Source organism: Mus musculus, chromosome 2, assembly GCF_000001635.26.
Source record: "Mus musculus strain C57BL/6J chromosome 2, GRCm38.p6 C57BL/6J".
Taxonomy (NCBI): domain Eukaryota; kingdom Metazoa; phylum Chordata; class Mammalia; order Rodentia; family Muridae; genus Mus; species Mus musculus.
In genome coordinates, this window is record NC_000068.7 from 36,137,374 (window position 1) to 36,163,074 (window position 25,701).

The 25,701-nt window shown below is 41.5% G+C and overlaps 1 protein-coding gene across 3 annotated transcripts in view; it reads left to right on the top strand.

Moving 5' to 3' along the window:
• Positions 1–25,701, top strand: part of Mrrf (mitochondrial ribosome recycling factor) — a 54,625-nt gene that overhangs the window by 1,714 nt on the left and 27,210 nt on the right. Inside the window, exons 2-6 of one of the 3 annotated variants that reach the window (XM_030251998.1) lie at positions 4,073–4,284; positions 9,980–10,076; positions 10,530–10,685; positions 16,220–16,338; positions 22,226–22,317. In XM_030251998.1, coding sequence (XP_030107858.1) covers positions 10,619–10,685; positions 16,220–16,338; positions 22,226–22,317 — 278 coding nt within the window. In that variant the 5' untranslated portion in view covers positions 4,073–4,284; positions 9,980–10,076; positions 10,530–10,618. The remainder of the gene's footprint in view (positions 1–4,072; positions 4,285–9,979; positions 10,077–10,529; positions 10,686–16,219; positions 16,339–22,225; positions 22,318–25,701) is intronic. The other 2 variants (NM_026422.2, XM_017319228.2) reach the window with 2 other exon arrangements.

A 25,701-nucleotide genomic window follows, 5' to 3' on the forward strand; every position in this document is an offset into this window, starting at 1 on the left:
GGCAACACTCACCACAGTAATGTCTGTCAAGGTAACTAGCCATGAACACTCTAGCCCCATGTTGATCAGGAGGACATTTTCATCCACTTTATAGTATTTCAGCACAGCCAACTTAACCTTCTTATTCTTATTCTTCTTGGCAGTGCTATAACCCTTTATCCTTTTCTCAGGACCACCATGAAGTCTCAGCACACCTTTTGAATGTTACAGTCAAAGTATGGCCATCTTTCAGCTGCTTGCCAGCAAAGATCAGCCTCTGCTGAGAGAAGGAATTCCTTCCTTATCCTGGATCTTGGCCTTAACATTTTCTATAGTGTCCGAGGATTCAACCTTTACTGAGACCTTCCATAAGGGTCTTCGTCTCTTCCTCTTGTAAGGTCTGCATGCTCGGGGTGGTTTCACCACAGATGGTGGATCGGATCCACAGTGCTTTCTCTTTTGACCACATTCCATTGAAATTCCCAGAATCTTAGAGAACCCATAGTTGGAAAGCCAGGAAACTTGATTTGATTCCTTCAGTGAATGGCCGAGGATACAAAACCAAATTAGGAGAAATTATTTGCTATAGTTCTCATCTGGGGTAGAGCTGTGATCCATGCTCTTTGAATGTAAGTGGTTGTGAATTCCAAAGTTGCATGTGATAGGGTTGATGAGGCGGGTACATTGGAATCCAGGTGTCCTAGTCTTTACGTGAAGTCTTTGTCCACTATTCCTCCTTTGGCGTGTGCCAAGGACATTTGGATGTTGTATTGAGTCAGGTATTCCAAATACCTTTCTTTACATGGTACTGAGTTTGTAAAGAAGCACACCATGTTCCAAGCAGAGAACTGGAAATCCAGGGGATAACGGAAGCAGTGTTGAGAAATAGAACCCAGGACCAGCCATCAGAGGTGTAGATTCCAACTCTGGTGCCAGCATTTTGACATTTGGCAAGGATTTAATCTTTGTGGAAGTCCATTATCATACTTAGCACATTTGTATGATGTCTTTATTTTTGTACTATACTAAGTACAGGGTACAGTAATAGACAAGTAGGTTAGTAGGTAGATTCGTGTACTAGAGCTGTTGTGAAGTGCCAGCAGTCATATGGAGATATTTAGATAAGGATCAAGTAATTATACATATTTACTTTTATTGTTAAAAATTATGTGCTGTGATGAAGTATTGGCATGAAAGCTGCATTTCAGGAAATGTGACCAGTTTAGTTGGAAGAGCTGGCCAATGACCCTGTGCTCTGACAGAATGATGATAAAGAAGAATGGATGGTAAAGAGATAAAGGGAGAACATTCCAAGCAGGGACTAGGGATGCGGGTGGCGCACGCCTTTAATCCCAGCACTCAGGAGGCAGAGGCAAGCGGATTATCTGAGTTCAAAGCCAGCCTGGTTATAGACTGAGTTCCAGGATGGCCAAGACTACACAGAGAAACGTTGTCTTGTCAAACCAAAAAAAAAAAAAAAAAAAAAAGAGAGAGAGAAAAAAGAAAATAAAAAAATGTATGTTGTATATCAATACACAGTGGTTGGAAGGAGTTGCTGGAGCAGTAGATAAGCCAGGATATAGGTTCATAAATGTATGAAACTGTTAAAAGAGTCTATAAAAAGCATTATTAAAATATTCATTATTTAAAATGAAAAAAAAAAGATGTGGTGGAAGTTGTTGCTGAGAAGGACTGACCTCCTCAAGGTCACATGCAGTAAGAGGAGAAACGGATTCTCTTGTGAGTGGGTTAGTTATTGGAACATACTAGAACTCTCCTAAGTTTCTTCTTTAGTTTTAGTGCTTCATGTATGCTGACCTGACTGTTCGTGTTCCTAAGGTTAAAGACCCAAAGGACTGCTTTATTGAACTCCACTGTGAAATTTCCTGGCTTCTGTGCAGTGAAATGTATGCCTCAAGCATTCCAGCAATGTGGTTATTTATAGAGTTGTCTTCCGGTTCACTTGGATTGGGTCTGCTTTTTGGTACTACATTTTCTGTCAAAGGTTGTTTATTTCTAACCCATTTTAGTTTCCTGTTGCTTTGTGGATTGGTATTATGGCCCACAACAGGAACTCCAGGAAACCTGTCATGCACACTGCAGCCAGATTGAGACCCTGTCAATTAAAAAAAAACACTAAACATTATTATATACCCATATTTGGGTATAAATGTGAGTTGGACATTGGCTATATTAGGTAGAAACTTAGATTTAGAAGTGTCACACAGAGCTAAACTTTTGTGAACAGTTCTTAATAGTATTTGACTATTACATATCTTGGATACTTAATCTCTGAGCCTCAGTTTTAACACGTACAAAGTGGAGACTGTAATGTTTTATCTGTGACATTATTGATAGGAGTAAAGCAAGCAGCCCAGGCCTGTGTTTGTAGAGCCCACACAGGCTGATTGCAGATATGCAGCATAACTTGCTGTCAAAAATTCCATCAAGAAAAATTGTTTGCCTTTGTATTATTCATGTTATTTTTTTCTCTTTGGCTTGTTTTTTAAGACAGGATCTCATCTAGCTTAAGCTAGCCTCTAGTTTGCTGTATAAGTGAGCCTGACCTTGAACCCTCCTCTTCCCCCTCCCTGCCTTACCTCCTAACTGCTAGGATTGTAGGCAGGCCTCACCACACATGGCATTGCTCATCTTTTCATTAAAAAGAAGTCACAGTGGTAATAGTGGTCACGCGTCTTGAACAGCTGGCATATTCCAGGTACCATGCTGCTGTTTCACAGTTATGTGTATGGTTTACATGTACTCACTATTTCATTTTTAAATGAGGCTCATCTTGCTCACTGAGAGAGAAAAGATGAATTGCCCCAGGCAGAAATTAATATTCATGTCTGAATCTAGGCCACTTTGTACCTCAGTCCTGACATCTGTGCAAGTGTCTTCCTCATATCTGACCCTAAGGAAAGCTGATAGCTATCAGTACGCATTCCTTTGTGTGTCCCTGTCATATAGTAGTTACCAAGCCAAGTGTTTTACCTGCCTAGCCTCATCATTCCCAACTTGAAGAAGTAAGTACCAGTCCCATTTTACAGAAGAGAAAATGAAGATGCACTGATTGCTGGGGGGGGGGATCTGTTAGTGGTAGATCTGGAATTGGGTTCCTGCTGTAGAATGCCTGCTCTTGTTTACTCCATTATGCTGCACCAACATTTTAGCAGTTGATTTTTAATGAGATGTGATTTTCAAAGACAGTGCTTCCAGACACTTGATACTAATTGTTCTTAATTTTTAGCTAATAGCCAGATTCTTGGCAGAAGCTCTCAGTGTTGTACTGTTGGCTAGGACTGTGTTCTGTCTCAGGGAGGAAGAGCATCTTTGTATGGTCTAAGACTTCAGAAGTCTGTATAAGTTGTGCTAATTCAGTGGATGGTGGTGGCATTTCCCAGTTCTAGACCGTGAAAGACCTCAGTCCTCACTCATGCTTCAGACTCAAATTAAAGTGCATTCTAATTGGTAATCAGTGCATAAGGAACCAAAGAAAATTTGAATTTAATGCCGCCATGTACGTTTTATAGTCATTTTATGCCTATTAAAATGTTTTTCTTACTTAAACTCCCTTCTAGTACTCGGCCTTTCCTCTTAAGCTTTATCAAGATTTTGTGCTTTTGCTCATATAAGGGCTTAATTAGCGTCATTACAGATTTAGGCTGCTGCACATTTGCTGAGCAGGCATTTAGACGCACTGGAAGAACTGTACAGACGGGGTGGGTCACTTAAGACTCTGAGCCTCAGTCTCTCCATCCTGTAAAATGAGGCTAGTCATTCTTCCCTGGGGATGCTGGGAGGAAGGTTGGGGATTAATGCATGCACAATGCCAAGGTCGTGGCTTAGTTTGAGGAGTTGCTTGGCAGTTGGCATAAATTCATCTTGTAAGTTGCTGTGGCTTTTCTTTTACTGAAGCCCCCCTCCCACTTTTGAGAGAGGGTTTCTCTGTGTGGCCCTGACTGTCCTGGAACTCTCTTTGTAGACCAGGCTGGCCTCAAACCCAGAGATCCCCTTGCCTTTGCCTCCCGAGTGCTGGGATTAAAGGCGTGCACTACCACTTACTGAGATCTTTTTGTCTTGTTCTTTGTAGTGGCTGCTTCTGAGGATTCTCTTCCGTCATGGCCTCGGGAATAAGATGCTTTCGCCTGCTGCACCCTGCTTTTCGCAGTTACCATGCTGCTTTGACCAGACCTGTTTCAGAAGTTTCCATGAAGACAGTGAGTGGAAGACAACATGGCCATAGGCAGTACTCAGCCTACCCAGCAGTACCAGTTCGCCATTTTGCAACCAAGAAAGCCAAAGGTAGATGGTCTCCTTTCCCATCTCATCCCTTTCTCATGTTTAGCAGAGATCTCAGAGGTATACTGAGTTTCTTTCCTTTCCATGTAAGTAAATGATACTCAGACGTTCATAGACTAGCTGTGTTAGAACTTAGGACTTATTTTGTTACCTTTATACCTCATTTATTCTTGTTAGTGACTCAGAAAATGCCTAACTTATTTCATTTAGATGCAGAACTAGAGGTAAAAGTACCAAGCGAATTGGTGGCCTTGTGGCAGGGATCAGCATACTCTCGTCTTTTAGGAAGACTCAGATTGGGGGTATAATTAAAGCCAGAAGGGTTTTGGGTGAACGGGCATTAAAGCCATGGGTTAGATGGATGATCTTAATGGTTTATGTCATTAAGAATGAGATTTTGATGTTCTGCAGGTCTGAGCTTAAATGCCACTTCCTCCAGGATGCCTTCCTTGGCCTGAGACTGGGTCAGGTCCCCTGTTACATGCACTCATGTACACTCTTATTTTTCTTTGACACACTTAGAACTGTAGTAACTCATCTATCAGTTGTAAAATTGATTATTGTTTGTTACCTGTCTGCCCTATTGGATCTGATGAAGATCAGTTTCTTTTGTTGTTGTTTAGCACTCTCCAGGGCTGTATATAAACTGTGTTTTCAGAACCTTTGTGGGATGAATGAGTGACAGGAAATGATGAGGCAGGCCTGCTGTTTGCAGTGGTGTATCAGGGAGCCCCCTTGAGGATGGCACTAGAAAAATATGCTGCTGGCTATTACCACCCCTCCCCACACACAGACCCCAACTTTCTTTTTTGTTCAACACAGATTCAGATCTGCTTTTTGTTGAAAAGAGGATTGGCACTTCGATGAAGGAAAAGTAGTGCTTCCAAGATTTATCTTCTGTTTAGTTAGTGTTTGATTTGTATGTTATTGTTTAAATTTTCTACTCCAATCCTTACCATTATCCGTTGAAAATAGTGGTAATTTTGCAGTGTAGAAACCCTTATGATTAATGAATACAGATTTTAACGTGTAGCAAATACAGAAGCTGAGGTACAGTTGCCCGTGGACTCATCCAGATAGAGGAAGCACAGGGAACCTGGGGCTTCTAGGCCTTGGTATCACAGTCTTGTAGATGCCCAGTGTGGCCTGCAAGCAGCATCTTTCCTCTGGCTGCTGACAGTCTCTTAAATTTACTGGAGTCTTTCTACAGTGGGGATACTGTCCCTAGTGTTTGTGCTACAAGGAATGTCTTTCACTATAGTCGTTTTCGGTTCTCTTCTTTGTACTTTTTGTATCTTTTTCAAGAACTCTTTTCTATCCCAAGGGAATTTATTTCTAAATGTGATATGAATTAATAATTTTAACTGTTAAGCTGGCTGTGGTGGCTCACACCTTTAATCCCAGTGCTGGAGAGGCTGAGGCAGGAGGATTACTTCTAGCTCAAGATGGTCCTGGGCTGAATAGTGAATCTCTATGCCACCCTGGTTTGTAGAGTGAGATTTTTTTTTTCTCAAGGAAACAAACTAAAGCTCAGTTCATGTTTCTTTTCCACATGGGCTGTAAGCGGTGTGGCCAGCACTTTGTTATCTAATTGGTGTGAACTTGTATGTTGTATGCCACATTTCCTTATGTATATGGTTTCTGTTGAACTGCCTTGTTTCTGCACCAAATCGTCCTCACTTCCATACTCAGCCACAAAGCCTTTCATGCTGTGCTTCGGATCTTCACTTATGACACACATTTTTGTCTTGTCTTTTTCCTCTTCTAAGTGAAGCTTCTATGTGAACCAACATTTTCTAGAAAACGATATCATTACTGTATCACTTAATGATATGCTCATAATTTATTTTTAGGCATAAGGTACAGAAAAGCACATACCTACATTATTGAATGATTGGCTCAGTGGATTTTTAGAAGCTGTGCACAATCATACATCCATCTCCCAGATCAAGAAATAAAATGTAGGGAGACTGGCAAGATAGTTTAGCAGTTAAGAGCATTGGCTAACTCAGAGGACCGGAGTTTGATTCCTAGCACCCACATGGTGGCTCAGTACTGTAACTACAATTCTAGAGGATCCAACACCCTCGTCTGGCTTCCCTGGGCACCAGGCACACATGTGGTGCCCAGACATACATGCAGACAGACACTTATATACATAAAATAGTAAAGTAAAATGAGAAGAAATAAAGTCTGGCGTGCCATGGTATCACATGCCTGTAATCCTGGCACTTGGGAGTCAGAGACAGGAGGTTTACTATATTAGCAAATTTTAGGCCAGCCACAGTTACATAGTGACAGTGTCTCAAAACAGCAACCACAAAATAACAACACCCCCCCCCCCAAAAGGCAGAAACAAAAGTTCTAAAAATGGAAAAGAAAAGCAGAAAATATTACTTGTACTCTAGAAGCTTCCCCAAGTATTGTCCTTACCACCATAGATTTCTTTTGTCCTTTTTGAACTCTTTGTCTGGCTTTGTGAGGTAGCAGATTTCTTGTGAGATATTTGCCTGTTGTACCTGCAACAGCTGTAGACACTTTGATTTTATAGTGTCCTGAATATGCTGTTTCAGTTTGTGTATCTGTCCTGTAGTGGCATTTGGGTGTCTTTCAGATTGGAGTTAAACTAACAGTGTTATTAAAATATAAACATTCTTGTACATGTGTTTTGGTGAGTATGTATGCACATAAATCCCTCATTCTCTCTTTACGTTCCTCCACTGCATTGCCTAGGAACTCTAGTCTAGTTTAAGTGCCATTGGTGATAATGGACATCCCTCATTTATTCCTGACTTTAGATAAAACACTTCTTATATATGGGCATAAAGAATGTTATATTTTTCATAACCTTTTTAAAACAAATATATCTAATTCTTAAACTTTAAAAAAAAGGCATTAAATTCTAATCAAATGATACATCATGTTTATTGAGATGGTTTTAACCCCCTCACCTTTAATTTTTGTAGTACTGAGGATTGAACTTAGGACCTGGTGTGTGCTAAGCATGTCTTCTCTGTGCCAAATCCCCTACATTCCCCTGCTTTTGATCTACTACTAGAATAACCCCACATCAATAGCTTTTCTGGTGTTAAACCAGTTTTTATTTTTTAATAAGACCCCTACTTGTTCTTGATAATAATTTGTATATATTTTGCTTGGTACATAATCTGTGTATTCATTGCTGGATTTATCAAGCTTGTATATAGGATTAAGTATTAGGCTATTTAGTCTGTGTTTGCATATATAAGACTAGCCTGAATGTACTTCCACATACTGAGCTCTGTCACTGTCCTTTTAGGTCTTGCTGTTGTTTACATTAGCCTCATGGTGTAAGATGAGTACATCTCTCTTGTAATAGGAAGTTCCTTGCCTCATTGGTAGTAGAACCTGCCTGTAAATTCATCTGGATCTGGTATGCATATATAGACTTGAAACTATAGATGCAGTCTCTTTAATAATTATGAGACTGCTTATATTTTCTGTGTTCGATTTTTTTTTTTCTGTGTTCAAAGCTTTTGGTCTAGAATTATGCCTAATAGCCTCTGAAGATGAAAGTTTTTACTGTTTTGATAAATCTTATATGTTCTCTTTTTCTTAGCATGTGTTTACATCTTTCATATCATCATTCTGCCAGAAGGTTATCAATGCTACAAGCTTTTAAGTCATTTTTAATGTTGTGAGTCTCTTACTTTTTTGATAAATACTATTTTTGTGTTTTCTACTTACTTTTTCTTGAGACAAGGTCTCAACAAGTAACTCTGGCTGGCCTGGAACTCACTGTGCAGGCCAAACTGGCCTTGAATTCACAGATATGGTAGCTTTCTGAGTGATGGCATTGAGGCTAGTTTATGCTTAGGATCACATTTTCTATGGACTTAACTTTTTATTTGCTCTGCATAGCAGTTACCAAGAACAATGTGTTCAAATCTCCTGGCAGGGGTATAGAATGAACAGGTCCCCTTTTCCATTTTGCGGCTACCTTATATGTATATGTATACTTTACACCCTGAATTATTACATGCCTTCTTCTGATACTATTTTGAAGAAGTCCTAATTTCTAATAATGCATTGTCTTAAAATATTTTACTTGCTATTAATATAATAAAACTGACTTCATTAATATTTTTCAGGTTTATAAATTTTTTTCTATCCATTAAACCTGTAATTTCATATATTTATAAAGTTTCTTGTATATTCTGAATGGTTAAATTAAAGTCTTACTGAGAGCCTTGAGCTCTTGGCTAGTCATTTTGATTCATTTTTGTTTATCTTATTTGTTGAGTATTTACATTTTAATTTTGTTTTGTACTTTTTTGTGGTTTTCTTTCCTTTTTTTTCCTTTCTATTAAGTTAATCAGGTTTCTTTATTCCTTTTTCATCTCTGCTGATTTGCAAACTATGTGTATATAATCATCTGTCTTTACTTGGCTAGTTACCCTTAACTTTTTTTTTTTTTAGCATTTTCATAGAAATAAAACTACAACTTGCTAATTTTCACAAACTGAAGTCACCAGTATAACCAAGACTCCCCTTACCCTGCAATCAAGAACTAGTGTGTGGGGACCCATGCCTATAATCTTAGTCCTCAGGAGGCTGAAGCAGACAGAAAAACAGACAGGCAGACAGACTAACCCACCAACCTAGCAAGACAGTGTCTCATAAACCAGAGGCTGGGGCTGTAGCTCAGTGGTAGAACACTCTCCCACATCAGAAGTCCCTTTCCACCCACATCTAGTGAGTGTCTTTTCCTGTGTCTCCTATGGGTACTAAATTACTCATGTCTGCTGTCACAGATTGGGTCTGTTTGTTATATACTACTCAGGATCTATTCTAATATATGGCATTTTTTTAAAACTGTAGTATGTATTTTTAAATCTGGCCTCTTCATTCAACATGTAATTTTGATCCCTTATGGATAAATCTGTCTTTTCTCTTCAGCTTTTAGAGTGGTCTGTATGTCTTTGGTTTTCTTTATTCACAATCTGTCCAGATATGGATTAGCTTCTATTGTTCTGCTTGTAATGAGTGTTTTTGAACTGACATTTTTTATCAGTTCCAAAAATAATAAGCCCTTACCCTTTTTACTCCAAAGCAGTGGGGGCTTCAAGCAGGATAGTGACTTGAACAGACCTTTAGAAGAAAAGTCGCTCTGCTGCTTGTTCATTGGTTACTTTGGACAAATATTTAAATGCCTTACATCCCAGAGTTTGTATTTTCCTACTCAGAGAACTATCTTGAGTGTCAAATGGAAGAGAGTATTTGAAGTTGCATTACAAATTAGGATGTGGAACACAGCACAGTCAAGCTAGCTGTAGATAATAAAAATTGCTGAATGAATTTTAATGTTTTGTTAAATGTCTAGTATTAGCATCATAGTCTTTATTACACAGATACTATTTAGGTATTTTCATCTTTCTGATCCTTTCCCACCCCTATGTAGAAATACAAGAGTATTTGTGCCACGTGCACATTAATTACAGAATGTATGTGAAAAACCCCTGCCTGACGTTTAGACATGAAATCAGATTCCATCCGCCCTCCAGCACTGTTGATTTTCTAAGCTATTCGTCAGTGTGCTCTGGTGGGTAGTATTTAATGTCTCTGCAGTTCATTTTGTCCAGATCAGCCATAGTGCTGAGCCTAACCTTGTCTTAGTATGATTGAAACTGAATTAATGCATTTCCTTTCTCTCCATTAGATTTGTGGAGATGGTCTTATGAAAAGTTCATGGGCTTAAAATTAGACAGATCTGGGACCAAATCTTGACTTGATCATTTCCTGACCTGTGACCTTAGGCAAGTTACTTTACCTTCCTTTCTTGTCTTCTGTTTTTCTAAACAATAAGGTATTGATTTACTTCTCGACTCCTCGGTATATGTCTACTCTTTTGGGTGTGTAAGTAACTTCATTTGTCTTCCTGTAGCAGCTTTATAACAGACTTTATTAGTCTTCTTTTACGAAGATAGAGTGGCTTGCCCAATGTCATAGAGCCAGTGTGCTGCAGTTGGTTAAACCCAGAATGTCTAATTGTAAAGCCTGTGCCCTTGCTAATGTCCAAGGATTTAGCACGGATGTGGGAGCTAGCTGATACCCAGTACATAAGAGCTCCTGTGCAGGGCAGAGATGATTTTTATAAAAGTCTAGCCCTTGACAGTGTGCCTGTGCACAGCAGGCACCTTTGAAACTGCCAATGTTTGTTATTTGTGTTATGCTTCCATTCTGTTATTCACTGGCTGTTCACTTTTTAGCTAAAGGGAAAGGACAGCCCCAGGCCAGGGTGACCGTTAATAGAGCCTTGGTCGAGGATATCATCAGCTTGGAAGAGGTGGATGAAGACATGAAATCTGTGGTGGAAGCACTTAAGGATAATTTCAATAAGACTCTCAACATAAGGACTGCACCAGGTTAGTGGCTGAACCTGAGTTTCCGGGAGCGTTACAGTGGGAAAGAACAAGGCTGTGCCACCGAGTCAGCCCCAGCGTCCGCCTGACTAACTGCCGTTTGTGAGCAGTTACTTTTCCTTAACGGAGGACTTCCCTTGTCTAGTTCCTGCTGTGTGGCTTTGGGGCAGTAGAATGTAAGTGAGTTAGTGTGTCTCATGGCTCGGGGGTAGTGCTGGATGTGTCCATTAAGCAGCTGTGTCCTGTGGGGTAGTACTATGCTTGGCCCACAGAAAATTAGCACAGTGCTGAGAAAACTTGTCACGATTGGTGCTCTTATGGAACTACACTCTCAAAAAGATGTGTTCTTTTATAGTTGGGGATATTATAAGCAAATAAGGTATCTAGGCTCATAGTTCGATGTCCTTAGTCTCCTTTTTCCCCAGTTTGTCCTATTTGGTAGTTCTTAGCCTGAACTGAAAACTGAATTCTACAGACATGCCCACCTGAGGCCCTTTTGTACCCAAGAGCTTGACCAGGAAGATTCCGTTTAGGTTAATAGCTTCCTGAAAGTGGCTTTCCTAAGTGGGAAATGTCAGAACTGTCTAGGAGAACTGTTTGCAGATGTGATGGAGAAGTGGGTTGTCAGCTAATGGTACAAGTGGGCAGGAAAAATCCAATTGCTGTTAAATTGGCCTTTTGCAAATTGTCATCATCCTATAGTTAAGCCTGGGACCCCCCCCCCCCCCCCACCAAGGTATCTACGGGAACTTCAGCCTCTCTCATTCATGTTTTGATTGGGGAAGTTTGTAAAGAAAATAGAAGATATTTCATGAACTTGTTTGTGAAAAGTCCTCAGTTCATTATAAAAATGATCAGAACCATGTTGAGTTCAGAGATGCGATCTGGCGGGAGACTAGAAGGCAGTTCCTGGCATTTGTTAACCTTTGTGCTGGGGTGTTTCTGCCTCTGCTGACAGTACAGCGTGCCATTCAATCTCTCCCAACTGTTTATTTTAAGCTTGCTTATTATTTTAGGTATGAAACTGATAAAGTGCTCTGTCTCCCCTGTGCTTTCTGGCCTGTTAACATTCTGCAGCCGAAACCAGAGAACAGCTTGAGAGAAGCCCCGGGAGAAACGTGATACTTAAAATGAGCCAGCCAGTTCCACTCTTGTTGAACTTAAAAAGATGATGGGCTCAGAAAGAGGGTGGGAGGGTAATTTGTTAAATGTTAACCTCTGAGAAAATGAGGGGCAGGAGTGAGCTTGAGGGAGATTCTCACTGGGGACAGATTGAGGGGAAAGGATTTGATGCATTATGTCGATATGGATTGAGGGGATAGGAACCACCACAACTGCACAGACGTGCTCATGAGGTGACTTCTGTGGCAAGGCTCTTACAGTCCGTCCGGAAAGCTGAGCTAAGACCTATCTGTAGCAGACCTCCCCTTTTTCCTTCTCTTCTGGTTTAGTTTGTATAATGATCTGTGTAGAATTTGAGACTGTAAAGAAACGGGGTGAAACAAGCTAAACTTAGCCAGTGGTCACTGCTAGACAGGTTCTTTTACATCATCTTGCACTCTTACCTGAGCCAGCCACACTTTTCCTCTTCACGTGCATCTGTCCCATGACGTATGCTGGTACTTGGTCTCCATGCAGGCTTGTCCTTTCCTTGGGCTGCTTTCCCTCATCCCCCATCATCCTTGTTCACTTGCTGCAATGGTGCTGAGCACACACTTTGTGGCACTTACTGAAATAGGTACAGACACACAGAGGGAAAATCTGCTTGCTAACTTCCAGGAACTTAGGAACTCATATGAAAGGGCAGACAGGTAAACCACTGTGTAAAACCACATAACGCAGCAGAACAGTGAATACATAGCTGGAGATGGTCATGTTTGTACTTGGATTTAAGTTATGTAACTAAGAGCTGTTGTGACACTGGGCAAATTATTCTGTTTGCCTCAGTTCCCTCATCTGTAAAATGGTGGCAATAATAATCATCTTATAAGTTAATGAAAGCATTAAAAAGTATTAGCATGGGCTGGATAGATGGCTCAGCACTGACTGCTCTTTCAAGGGTCCTGAGTTCAAATCCCAGCAACCACATGGTGGCTCACAACCATCTGTAATGGGATCTGACACCCTCATCTGGTGTGTCTGAAGACAGCTACAGTGTACTTACATATAACAATAAATAAATCTTTGGGCAGGAATGAGCAGAGGTCCTGAGTTCAGTTCCCAGCAACCACATACTGGCTCACAGTGAGTTCAATTCCCATCGACCACACGATGGCTCACAACCATCTGTACAGCTAGCTACAGTGTACTCTTATACATAAAATAAATAAATATTTTTTAAAAAGTATTAGCATGAAGCATTGCTTATAGGATGTATTCAGTAACTTAAGGTTGCCATCATTACTGTTGAAACATGCGTAGGATACTTGAGGGCTTGTAAGAAGGGTCTGAAAACTGAGGAGACAGACAGGGTTCTTGAGATCAGGCGCTACTACAGAGAGATGTTAAAGAGACTTCTCTGAGTAAAGACGCACATTCCTACATAGTGAGTTCTAGGCCAGCCAGAGCTCCATAGTGAGCCCTCAGAGGGAAAAACAAGTTATATACTAGAATTTCAAAGCTGTCGTCCTACCTCACCTTACCAAACACTGGGATCCTCGGAGTGAGTCCATAGACCCAGCTTTAAATAAGATTTATTCAAGAAATGTTGAGAAAAATTATAAGTGAATCTAAAATACTATGGAGTGAAAGATCTGATGTTATTCAGATATTAGTTCTTTTCTGCTAGATCTATTGATGTATGGAAACCTAAAACTAAAATTTTTAAGTGATTGTAGTTAATTTTAAAAGATGAGAAAACTCTAAATAATTTATAAGGTGATTCAGCCAACTAATTTATAGCAATCAATGACTGATTCCTTGGATCACTCTGGGTGATGTGGTTATTTAAAGATGAATAACTATTCTGAGCATAGTAGATAGTTCCAATCTCGGTGTCTTTGAGACCTTTGACCATTGCTTTGTAATTCTTAAAGTAGACAACTATACTTTCTTAGTTAAGTTTGTTCTTGGTTGTAAGCTATGGTGAATTAAATAACTTTTATAATTTCAAAAACATGGAAATATATTCCCAATAGAAGGGAAATTACATGCAAGGATGTTCGTTTGATTAAAACATAAAAATCCCAGTAAATCATAGCAGCACTATTGGGTCTCAGTTATAAATGCTTTTTAGTATACTATTGGGTCTAGTCCTCATAAAAGCACTTTAAGTACAGTTCCTGTCTCATTTAAAGATCAGGAAGTGGTAGCCCAGAAGGGGCTTAGAATCTGGGAGCAATGAGTTGGTATTAGGTCCTTGGATTTTTAGAACTGTGGAGACTTTATCATTATACATTTTCAGGTAAAAGCCAGTGTTGCCAATTACTGTCTGTCATCTTATGATGATACTGAATCTGGATGAGTACTTCAAATCTGGTCTTTGGGCCATAGTGCAGTAGTGCATTAATCCCACAACATATTGTCAGAATAGCTTTAGTTTATTTGAAAGATACCTCTCCCACCTCCAGGACCCCGTTTCTCTTTGTATCTATGAATAAGCTGTCCACTAGTGGTTCCTGCGGTGAGTAATAAGGGTTTAGTTTCATTTGCATAGGAAGTCAGAGACTTTGAATAATGTTCCATCTAGAGCTGTGGATTTATTTATCTTTTTTGACTAATGAAAATTTTGCTCAGAGTATTCAGGTCTGGAAAGGGATCAGATCTAGGGTAAGAGTGAGGTTTTAATAATCTGTGCTTTGTTTGTTTTAGTGGACTTGTTTCTGAAGAAGGTCTCAGGACCAAAGGCAAGGGAACATAAGGAAGTTGTTCTAAATAGGCTGTATGCTAGACTTGTGTGGTGAATTAAAAACATTACAACAGAATCGGGATTTCTGGGGGTGGGAGTGGGGGTGGCAAGAGTAAAGGCCAAAGCCCTGATGAGTCTGTGCACAGTTCTGTGTAGAGAAGGAGAAGAACTTAGTTTGCAATCAGACTTGAGCAGACATGAGTTAGACTCTTGGCTCTGGATTGTTATTTTTCACTTGTTAACTCTGTGATCTTGGTCTGTTTATTTTTCTCAAGTCTCATTTTCTCATCTGTAAAGTGATGGTAGTAACGAGAGCATTGCAGAGTGGGGCGGAGGTAAGAACTCAGAGGAGTAGTGTAACTTAACTTCTCAGTGCTGTTCTTGAGTACTTCTGTACTGAACATTACAGTTGCTGTTCAGCTGTACTGATCATTGTCATGATGCAAACAGCCACACTTTTTAAGTGAGTTGGAAACCAAGGCACACAAGAGGGTGATTGGTTTCTTTGTGGTGTTGTAGCTGAGTGGCAAGAGTTGTTGAAAAGCGGATCCATCCTTTTCAGTTTCAGCTCTGAGCTAGATAGTTAGTTGTGTGTCAACCCCACCTAAGTCACAGTCAACTGAGAGGAGGGAGCCTCAACTGAGGAAGTGCCTCTAGAAGATCAGGCTGTAGGCAGGCCTTGTAGGGCATTTTCTTAATTAATAATTGATGGGGGAGGGCCACCCCTGGGCTGGTGGTCCTGGGTTCTATAAGAAAGCAGGCTGAGCTGGGCAGTGGTAGCACACGCCTTTAATCCCAGCACTTGGGAGGCAGAGGCAGGCGGATTTCTGAGTTCGAGGCCAGCCTGGTCTACAGAGTGAGTTCCAGGACAGCCAGGGCTACACAGAGAAACCCTGTCTCGAAAAAAGAGCTGTCTCCTGTGAGGCTATGCCAATGCCTGGCAAATAGAGAAATGGATGCTCACAGTCATTTATTGGATGGAACACATGGCCCCCAATGGAGGAGCTAGAGAAAGTACCCAAGGAGCTAAAGAGGTCTGTAACCCTATAGGTGGAACAACAATATGAACTAACCAGTACCCCCAGAGCTCGTGTCTCTAGCTGCATATGTAGCAGAAGGTGGCCTAGTCGGCCATCATTGGGAGGAGAGGCCCTTGGTCTTATGAAGATTATATATGCCCCAGTACGGGAACGCCAGGGCCAAGAAGCAGGAGTGGGTGGGTAGGGGAGCAGGGCGGGGCGGGGGGAGGGTATAGGGGACTTTCAGGATAGCATTTGAAATGTAAATAAAGAAAATATCTAATAAAAAAAAATAGAAGCAAGCAAAGAAGCATGGGGAAAAGCCAGTAAAGCCGGTAAGCAGTTCCTCCATGGCTTCTGCATCAGCTGCTGCGCCAGGCCCCAGCCCTGCTTGAGTTTCTGTCCTGACATCCATCAGCGATGAACTGTCCTACCATAGGAAAGGCTTTAAGTCCAGGCAAACTAGAATGGTTACTCACCTTGGTACCAGTAAGGAATTCCAATGTGATTCTGCTAGCATTACATACTCTTTCCACTGCCTGAAACTTCCTGTGAACAGCCTTGTCACATTGGTAAGATGCTTATGTATGTTTGTTGAATCTGAATTAGATAAAGAGGTATGAGCTTCTAAGGTCCTTTAGAATCCTAAAACCTTATTACTTTTTCTTTAGGATCCCTTGATCATATTACTGTGGTAACTGCTGATGGGAAGGTTGCTCTAAATCAGATTGGCCAGATCTCCATGAAGTCGCCACAGGTGATTCTGGTGAATATGGCCAGCTTCCCAGAGGTAAGGTGCCTTATTGTAAGGGTCTGTCTTCAGAGTTTCTTTTGGAATAAAGGAGGTTTGATCAGGTCAGAAGGAAATGTTCCCTTTTGTTTGGGAAGAAATTTATGAAAGAAAATTTAGGATAAAAAAAAAGCTCTCTTATTTCTATATTTCTTACCTGTTAAACTCAAATGTTACAGTGACCAAGTAAGTAATTTGAAAAACAATAATGGAGAGTAGTGACTGACTCTTGGGGCAGTGTAAGGGTCTGCTAACCTGCTGTCTTAGTTACTTTTCTATTGCTGTGACAAATCACTATGACCAAGGCAACTTAAAGAAGAAAGCACTTAATTCGAGTCTCATAGTTCCAGGGGGTTAGTCTCTGACCATCATGGAGGGGAACATGGTAGCAGGCAGGCAGACATGGAGATGGAGCATAGCTAAAAGCTTTTGAAACTTTAAAACTGACCCCCAGAGACACATCTCTTCCAACAAGGCCACACATAATAATCCTTCCCAAACAGTTCCACAAAATGGGGACCAAACATTCAAATATATGATTCTAAAGGGGCCATTCTCATTCAAACCACCATACCTGGAAGTAGTCACGCGGCCTGTTTCTGAGTCACCTCTGCCCAGTTCTTGCAGAAGACTGCAGGGTAGAAATGTAGGCCTGGTAATTCCTATTAACAGATGCTTCAATTTTTAGTTTCAAAAGAAGCTAGTAATCCTGAATGTTGTACAAAGTATCGTTTGTTGTCTAAATGTTTTGGAATAATCCACTTTTCTCTTTTAAAAATGTCTGGCAGCCAGGAGTGCTGACTTGTGTCTGTTATCTCAGCTCTTAGGAGTTAGAGGCCGGAGGACCAATGAGACTGCCTCAAAATAAACTAGAAACTCTTGAGACAGATTAAATATTTTAATGGGCTAGCTACGGCCCGAGGTCCATTTTGTGAGCCCTGTATTAGAATCTGGAGAAGACCCTCCAGGAAGTCAGCTTGGTTCAGACGAGACACCAATACATGTAGTGCCTGGCTTTCGAGACTGGAGGATGAGCTGCGTCTCACCCTCAGGCTGCAGCTGAGAAACCTAGAGAACCTGAAATCTGGTCCTAGCTCCACCTCCAACTGGCCTGGTCCTCTGGTCCTGGTCTTCCTCTCTGGGCTTCCATTTCCTCGCCTTCCTGCTCTCGTCTCTGTCTCAGTAGATTTGTCTGTGCCCTGGATTTGACAAACTAGCTTAGCACAGGAGCAGAACTAACCATCTCCAACCAGAAGACTCCTGAGGCTACCAGGCCAGTTGAGCTTCTAGAGCTACAGCTACTCTCTGCCCCACTCCAGTCCAGTCCTACAGCCTAAGTGAACTTGAATGTTTCAAAGTGTAGATTGGGTTGTGCCATTCTCATAATTCAAACAGTCTTTAAGAAATGAAAGCCCAGCCGGGCGTGGTGGCGCACACCTTTGATCCCAGCACTCGGGAGGCAGAGGCAGGTGGATTTCTGAGTTCGAGGCCAGCCTGGTCTACAAAGTGAGTTCCAGGACAGCCAGGGCTACACAGAGAAACCCTGTCTCGAGGCCCTCCCCCCCCAAAAAAATGAAAGCCCAAAAGTTTTATTGTGATCAAGAAGGCTTTAGGTGATCTGGCCTTGGCCTGCTTCCAGTCTTTGCAGTCCTGTGGCACTGTATCCTGGTACGCCGCTCTGCTCATACTGGCCTTAAAGCACATCATGCCTTCTGCATCTTCTGGGCCTTTGTAGGTACTGCTCCTGTGACTTGAAACACTTTGGCTGGCTATTTACTCCTCCTGTGTTGAGGTACAGTATGACTGTCACTTACCCACTAGGTTGTAAGCTTTTAGTAGAAGAGTCATATATAATGTGTTCATTTTATCCACATCAAACACAGTGCCTGGACCACGAAAGCGTTCCATACATTGTCCTTAAACTGGTGGATATGTGTTATCAGGTTAATGGGAAGGAAGCACTTATTCATAGTGTTACTGAGGAGCATAGAAATGGATGCAAAGGAAACTGTCAGCTTTCCCTCCTTGGCCCCCTCTGGACCACTGAGGCCTCTCCTCCCTGTTCATCTAATCCCATAGGCACTGTAAGCCAATTTAGGGAATAGCCTCCTAATTACAGTTTGAAGACCTCATCAGACAGATTGCTTTTCAGAGCCAGCCACTTCTCTTATTAAATAGCAAATGTTATTCACAGAAGTAGCACCTGATTGGCCACCAGAGCATCTCTTATGAAGCAGGAGGAGGTATTAACTGCTTAATTTTTTCTTAGGAAGTTGGAGTATATTTTCATCTTTCGGCTAAAGTATCTTTGCCATCTCTTTAGTATGCAGTTCCCTGGGTTTTGGGAAAAGCTTTACCAGTGTCTCAGTAGTGGGGTCCATGTACAGGCACAGGGAGGAAGTGGTAGTTACGTTGTCCTTTGAATTTCTTGTTCTCATCTGGTGTATACATTAAACAAACAGCTCTAACTAAACATTTCCTTCCTCCAGCTTTAGAAGCTGCCTATAGAGTACTAAGGTTCATAGCTTCAAAATGCTGAGCTAATCCTCCTTGTGTTTATAGAATTCCTCTCGGTTTCACGTGCAGTTGACTTTCTTTCCAAACCTGAACATTTCTGTGTCATGCTGTTGTGACACAGTACAGATTTACATGTAAAATCTTTCAAACGCATTGAAGGCAAAAACTGTGTTGCATTTGTTTAGCATATATTTTGCTTGATAAATGGTGCACACAGTTGCTCCCTTTCCTAAACATGCCTGAAGCTACAGTTAATGATGAGAGAGAAAAGAAGCGAATAAAAACCATAGCATCATTTGAATAAAGCAAAGAACAACAACAACAAAAATTATCAGTCTCCGTTATTTTTCTGTGGATGGAAGATGTGTGGATCTCTGCTGGGTTGGTGGTCACCTTCTTACAGCTTCTTTCACACACCAACAGAAAGACTAACACAAGTGTTCTGTTTTGTGGCTCAGGCAGCAGCAGGCTCAGAGAAGGGAGCCACCTCCCCCAGCTTCACACTGCTATTGCACAGAGCTCTGCTTGACATGGAGGCTTTGGAGTCCTCCAAGTTAGTAGGTTCTATATGTAGGCTGGGAACTCAATGATGCTTAAGAGGTCCTAGAGGTCTGTTTCCATGTACCTTGTATTATAAGGGCTCACCGAAGTGTAAAGTGGAAGGGCAGTAATCGATATGGCACTAACAGGGTTGACTGTTTACTGTCTACAGACATTTTGCCATTCCTTGTCCATCATGGAGGGTTAGCTTAAGAATAGCAAGGGCAGGCATTGCTAATAGATGGTGCAACACTTCTCTGCCTATCCCCATATGGGGTCAGTGATCTTTCTCACTATATACAGTATTCTAGCAGCTGTAACCAGTTGGTTAGTATTAAGAGCAAAGCAACCAATCTGCCTTAGGATACCAGTGAGTGCTCCCTTCTAGGGATGGAATAAAGACTAGGCTGAGGGAAGGAAATTGTATATGTATGTATGCCTTTTGTTTGTTTGTTTGACCCATGAATCGTTTAAACATACTGTTAGAGAAATGATTGTAATTTCCTGAGGTCTGTGTCCTACCAAAATATACATACCTAGGATAAATTAGAATTACTTTCAGTGGGTTTCTTTATATATAAAGAAAAATCCCACTTAACATTTTTCCCTGAATATAAAGACATACAAAAAATAAAACAAAAAATAAAATGTAAAAAATAAGGTTTTGAAGTAAGATCAGGAGATGCATTTTTCTAATACATTTTTTTAAACAAGATCTTGTTTAAGTGTTTGGTGCACACTTGCCTTATACTTCAGCTGGCACTGTACCTTCTACTGTGAAGATAGAAATATTAGGGCACACTTCCTGCCTAGCTTGGTGAGTGAGTACTGTTGTACCTTCAAGGGAAGGTTGCGTGGGACTACTTGAGCTAGACTGAAAGGGAGCTTGGTGGTGGTAGGGGGAGTTGCTAGTTATGTGGTGAGAAGCTGTAGAAGGCTGGGGGATGGGAGATAAAGCTTCCTCTGTGAAGTGGGGGAGCTCCCTTTACTCTTAACTCTACACATGAAGGATTTTGTTAAGAATAGCTCTTCTCTGCAGGGGGACACTAACCTTATTTCTTTGCCTAGTTATCCTCTTTGATTTGACTTCATGTGTGTGAGTGTTTTATCTGCTTAGTGTGTACCATGTGCATGCGGTACACACAGGGGCCAGAAGATGGTAATGGACCCCCTGGAGTTGGGTTACATATGGTTAGTGGCTGCCACGTGGGTGCCAAGAAACAAACTTAGCTCCTCTGCAAAAGCAGTAAGTGTTGGTAAGTGCTGAGCCGTCTCTTCAGCTCCACATAGGTCTGTAGTGTTCATAGTCTGTTCCTCATGTAATGGTGACTGAGTATACGAGCTTGAGGGTCTTTATAGCAAAGACAAAGTAACAGCAGTGGGCTAAGTGCAGTTCAGCTTCTCCTTACCCCTGAGAGGAACTGACGTTTGATAGGTCGTGTCTTTATTGCCTGTTTCTTGGGTTGTCAGAGAATGCTGTCTGTTCTAAAGGATTTGGCTTTACCCTGTAGGCCACTTGTTCACAGTCAACAGCTGGTGCTTGGTTATATCACAGCTCCCTTTCCAACCTGAGAGTCTATGCCAGAAATGCCATTTTAAAGCTTTAGATTCTTCACACCTGGGTGTGGATATTCTAGTTTGACATTTTGACCTCATACAGGTATAGAATTAAGGTTATTTAAAGATGGAATGGAAGTTTTTTAGATACCTCCTCTAAAACATTAACAGTGAGATGCTTGGAGAAATAAAATTGGTGTGTGCCACCCTCCGTGCCTTTCAGACATAAGAGCTGGAGAGGAACTCAAAGACAGGGATTGGCCTTGAATTCCAGTGGCATGGCATGATCTGCTCTGGAAAAACCTGAAATACTTTTGAGTATGTCAGAAGCCTTGTTCTTGTGAGTTTGTTGTCTTCCACCCACTTTCTGTTGCTTTTAGGATTGCTACAAGGTGAGGCTGAGTGTTAGGGACTCTGTACCAGGGAGGGGGCCTGTCAGAGGGGCTCCTGAAGGGTGTTAGGGTGATAGTGTTTCAGTGTAATGCTTCCATTGACTCTGCCATTAACTTGTGCTCAGTACACGGACACAGTTTATTCACACACTAACAGCTCTTACTGAATGTTAACAGTGCCAATCACTGAGTAAGGTGCTTTAGCTCACTCACTGTCTTAGTGATGTCCCGGTACCTCATCATCTCTGATTGTGAATGATCAAATATACCTCGCAGGGATCCTGGTCCCAGAGCTGGATATAAACTGAAGCTTTTCTGACTCCAAGATCGTGCTTTGACTCTTCTGCCATTCTCCCCTTTTTGCTGTGCATACCATTGGAGGTTTATTGCTTATGCTGAAGTGTGTGTAAGCTTGGTATTGAGTGTAGATGTGAACGAGTTAAATTTATTTACTCATTCCACATTGGCACTGGTATATTTTGAGTGTAAAATGTCAACTGGATTTTTTAACGTATGAAATCTTTCATCTGTCTTTGCACCGATCTTTGCACAGACCAGCCCTCCTCCCTTGAGAATTTATTGTGGTTTTGATCTGTGTTGCCTCAAACCATTGAAATCTTTTCAAAGAAGCAGAGCTGTTTTCTTTTTCTTTTTTCTACTCTTTCTTTTTTCCTTCCGCAATACACTGGTACCAGGAGTGGACATAGTTTGCTATTCAGCTTGATCAAAGCACTCTACACCAGTGTAACTTCCTGATCTTACTGGTAACAGAACTAAATGTTTCCATGTTCTGCCAAGATGGGTTGCCAGTTATCGACAGAGGGCTTGCATCTGGTAATAATTATTTACTAATTCTGTTTACCTTTTGATCTGGTTTTCAGTGTACAGCTGCAGCTATCAAGGCTATAAGAGAAAGTGGAATGAATCTGAACCCAGAAGTGGAAGGAACACTAATTCGGGTACCCATTCCTAAGTAAGTTTGGCTGAAATCCACGTATTCCAGTGGTGTGGGGTAGTTGCCCTTGGATGGAAACCAGTGCCCTGCAGCATTCTTGGGCCAATGATGTGGCTCACTTACCTGCGTCTTTTACTCTGGCTGTGCTATAAGATCAGTTTGCTGGTACAGTCTTGTTTACCGAATACCTATGTGTGCTAGATGCTTGGTCTACAGCAGTGAATTTCAGAACCCCTTGTCCTCACACTTTCTGGCAGGAAAGTTAGGACAAGTTAGCACACAGAGTCATCACAGCTCACGTGAAGTAAATTCTAGGAGGAGATAAAAGGCATTGGTATTCAAGTGAGGGCGAGTGGTGGGAGAGTTAGAGGACAGGGCAGTTTTAGTGTGTGGGGATTCTGTAAGGAGCTAATGCTTCTGCTGAGAGCCTGCTGAGGAGGCAGAATCATCAGCCTAGGGGAAACAGTCCAGGAAAGATGAGTGGCAAGCAAAGGCCTCAGATCACAAAGCAACTTGACACTTGTCAACTCTAACCCCATAATCCCTATCGAATTATTTTTACATTAGTCTTTGGTAATTGAAGAATTAAAGGCATAGATCCAAAGTCATGGTTTTTTGTTTTGTTTCTTAATGGGGTTTTAAATGAATAAAAATAGATCTTTGTTCCTAAAATTGAAAAGAGAAGACAGGGCTGATGAGATGGTTCAGTGGGTTAAAAACAAACCGTTGCCATAGAAGCCTGATAGGCTGACTCCAGTCCCTGAGCCCACATAAAGGTGGAAAGAAGCAACTGACTCTACAGAGTTGTTTTGGCCTCACGTGTGGGCTGTGGCAGCAACCCCTCCCCACCAATAATAAATTAAAAATATTTTTAAAAAGAAAAGATAATACTTGGGAAGTGGGGTCAGGAGAGTCAGAAGTTTAAGGCCAGTCTGATCTACACAATGTAACTCTTTCTTGAAAGAACTGACAGGATGGTGACATGTTTGAGTAATAGAAAATCTGGTGTGCCTGAAGCTCAAAGAAAGGTTAGTGAGAGCAGGGTTTGGACAAGTACCGATGGGCGGTTCAAGGCCATGGAAGGAATCGGGATTTCTTCTAATGGTGAGGAGAAGCCGTTGGATGGGTTAAGGCCATGGATTGATGATCTTACAGAGCTTTGTGGGTGTCTCTCTCATTGCTAATTAACATATGGAATTTATGAGACAGAGTAGAGATAAAAAGAACAGTCAACAATCAAAGTTACAGCAATCCAGGTGAAACATGAGCCATGGTTACACAGCAGAAAAACGAAGCCCCTATTACTACTACACAGTACCACACACTGGATCAATTTGTTTAGCCATTCAACAAATACTTACTGAGTACTAACCATAGGACACACGCTTTATTGTGGTACAGCAGTAAACAGAACAGCAAAGCTCCTTGTTTTTCTGAAGCTCACCTGAGAGTTAGCTGAGCAGATGTAATAAACTGTCAGTGTAATGTCCAGTGATGCTAATGTCTATGAAGAATCAGCAGGGCAAAGAGGTAAAGGAGGGCTGGAGAGAGCTCAGCAGGTGAGAGTACTTACTGCTCTTGCAGAGGACCTACCTGGCTTCAGTTCCCGGCACATACATTAGATAGCTTACAACTGTATCTCCAGTTGCAAGAGATTTGATCAGCCTTTTGGCATTGTCTTAGTTCCTATTGCCGTGAGAAAACACCATGACTAAGGCAGCCTATACATGGAGGAGTTTATTTGGGACTGATAGTTCCAGGGGTATTGGGATCTATTACCATCGTAGTAAGGAGCGTGGTGGTAGACAGGCAGGCATGATGCTGGAACAGCAGCTGAGAGCTCACAAACAGAAAGCAGAGTATACACTGGGGGATGGAAAGAGTTTTTCTGAAACTTCAAAACCAGCCCCACACCTCCTCTGAGAAGGCCACACCTCCAAATCCTTTCACAGTTCCACCAACTAGGGACCAAGTATTCAAACACACGCACTGAATGAGGACCCTTCTCGTTCACACCACCACAGGCCTCTTGAACACTTGTACATCTGTGGTGTACATGAACTCATGTGGGTATGTACATTGACACACAAATTAAAAAAAAATCTTTTAAGAAAGTTAGAGAAATTTGGGGGTTTTATACAAGCAAGATTCAGAAAGGAAGGGACATTTGAATGATGTAAAGCAAATGAATGACATCTTCCAGATAACTAGGAAGGAGATAGAATGACCGGGGTTCCTGTTGTGTCACCTGGCAGGCTGTATTCCTTTATGGAAACTGCTTCATTTGTCATGATTGGCTCTAAAAGGTGAACTAGTTTTTTTTGAGGCCTTAGTTTCTAAAGCTGGGAGCTCTGCTCAGGTTTCCTTGGTTACAAAATGTCATGATAGTATCATCATTTTTTTCTCCTCTCCTCTCCTCTCCTCCCCTCCCCTCCCCTCTCCTCCCCTCCCCTTCCCTTCCCTCCCTTCTCCTTTTTCTCCCTTCCTCCCTCCCTTCCTTCCTTCCTTCCTTCCTTCCTTCCTTCCTTCCATTTCTTTTTGTAGTGAAGTCTTGCTGTGTGGCCAGTTATTTGAGATGCTGCTGCTTCAGCCTTCAGAGTGCTGTGAGCACAGAAAGCAGGGTGTACACTTGGCCGTGAGAGCCAGTCATAACACCAAGGATACTAAGAACTGCCTTGACTAAACTTTTTCTTGCCTTATGGTCAGAAAATAGCTCCATTTTTCATACTATATAAAACTGAATTAACACTCTGCTCTGACATTGTGAGAATTAGGCAGTATAGCCTTGTACTAAACAGCCATAAAGACCAATATATATTTGCTTGGGAAGTGTCTTCTGAGCATTTCTATACCAGGCTCTGGTGGGGACATATAGGCCTTATGTTTACTTTATGTTTGTTCATAGACCATTTGTCAGGCACCTTGTTTGTATCACCTCCAGCTTGCTTGAGAAAGCCACTGTGGCCCACAGTTTATTGAAAAAAAGCCCTGAAGCTCTAAGAAATTAAGAAATTGTCCAAGATCAAATGATCAGTAAATAGTAGGGAGGATTTGAGAATCATAAGTTTTTCTTTTACTCTCTGTTCAGATAAATAATTCTGGAAAGTGCTGAAAGTATTCATGAATATCAGAAGCAGGATTTATAAGTAGAAGGCTTGAGAGATGGCTCAGCAGTTAGGAGTGCTTACTGCCCTTCCAGAGGACCCAAGTTCAGTTCCTAGTACCTTATTAGGCATCTTACAGCTGCTGTTAACACCAGCTCAAGGGTCTGCCATTCTCTGGCCTCATGGAGTACCCACACACATTTGGCATATGCCCCCCCCATACATACATGTAAATACAAGTAAAATCTTTAAAAATTATTTTTAGGGCTAGTCATGGTAGTACATTTATTCAGAATAT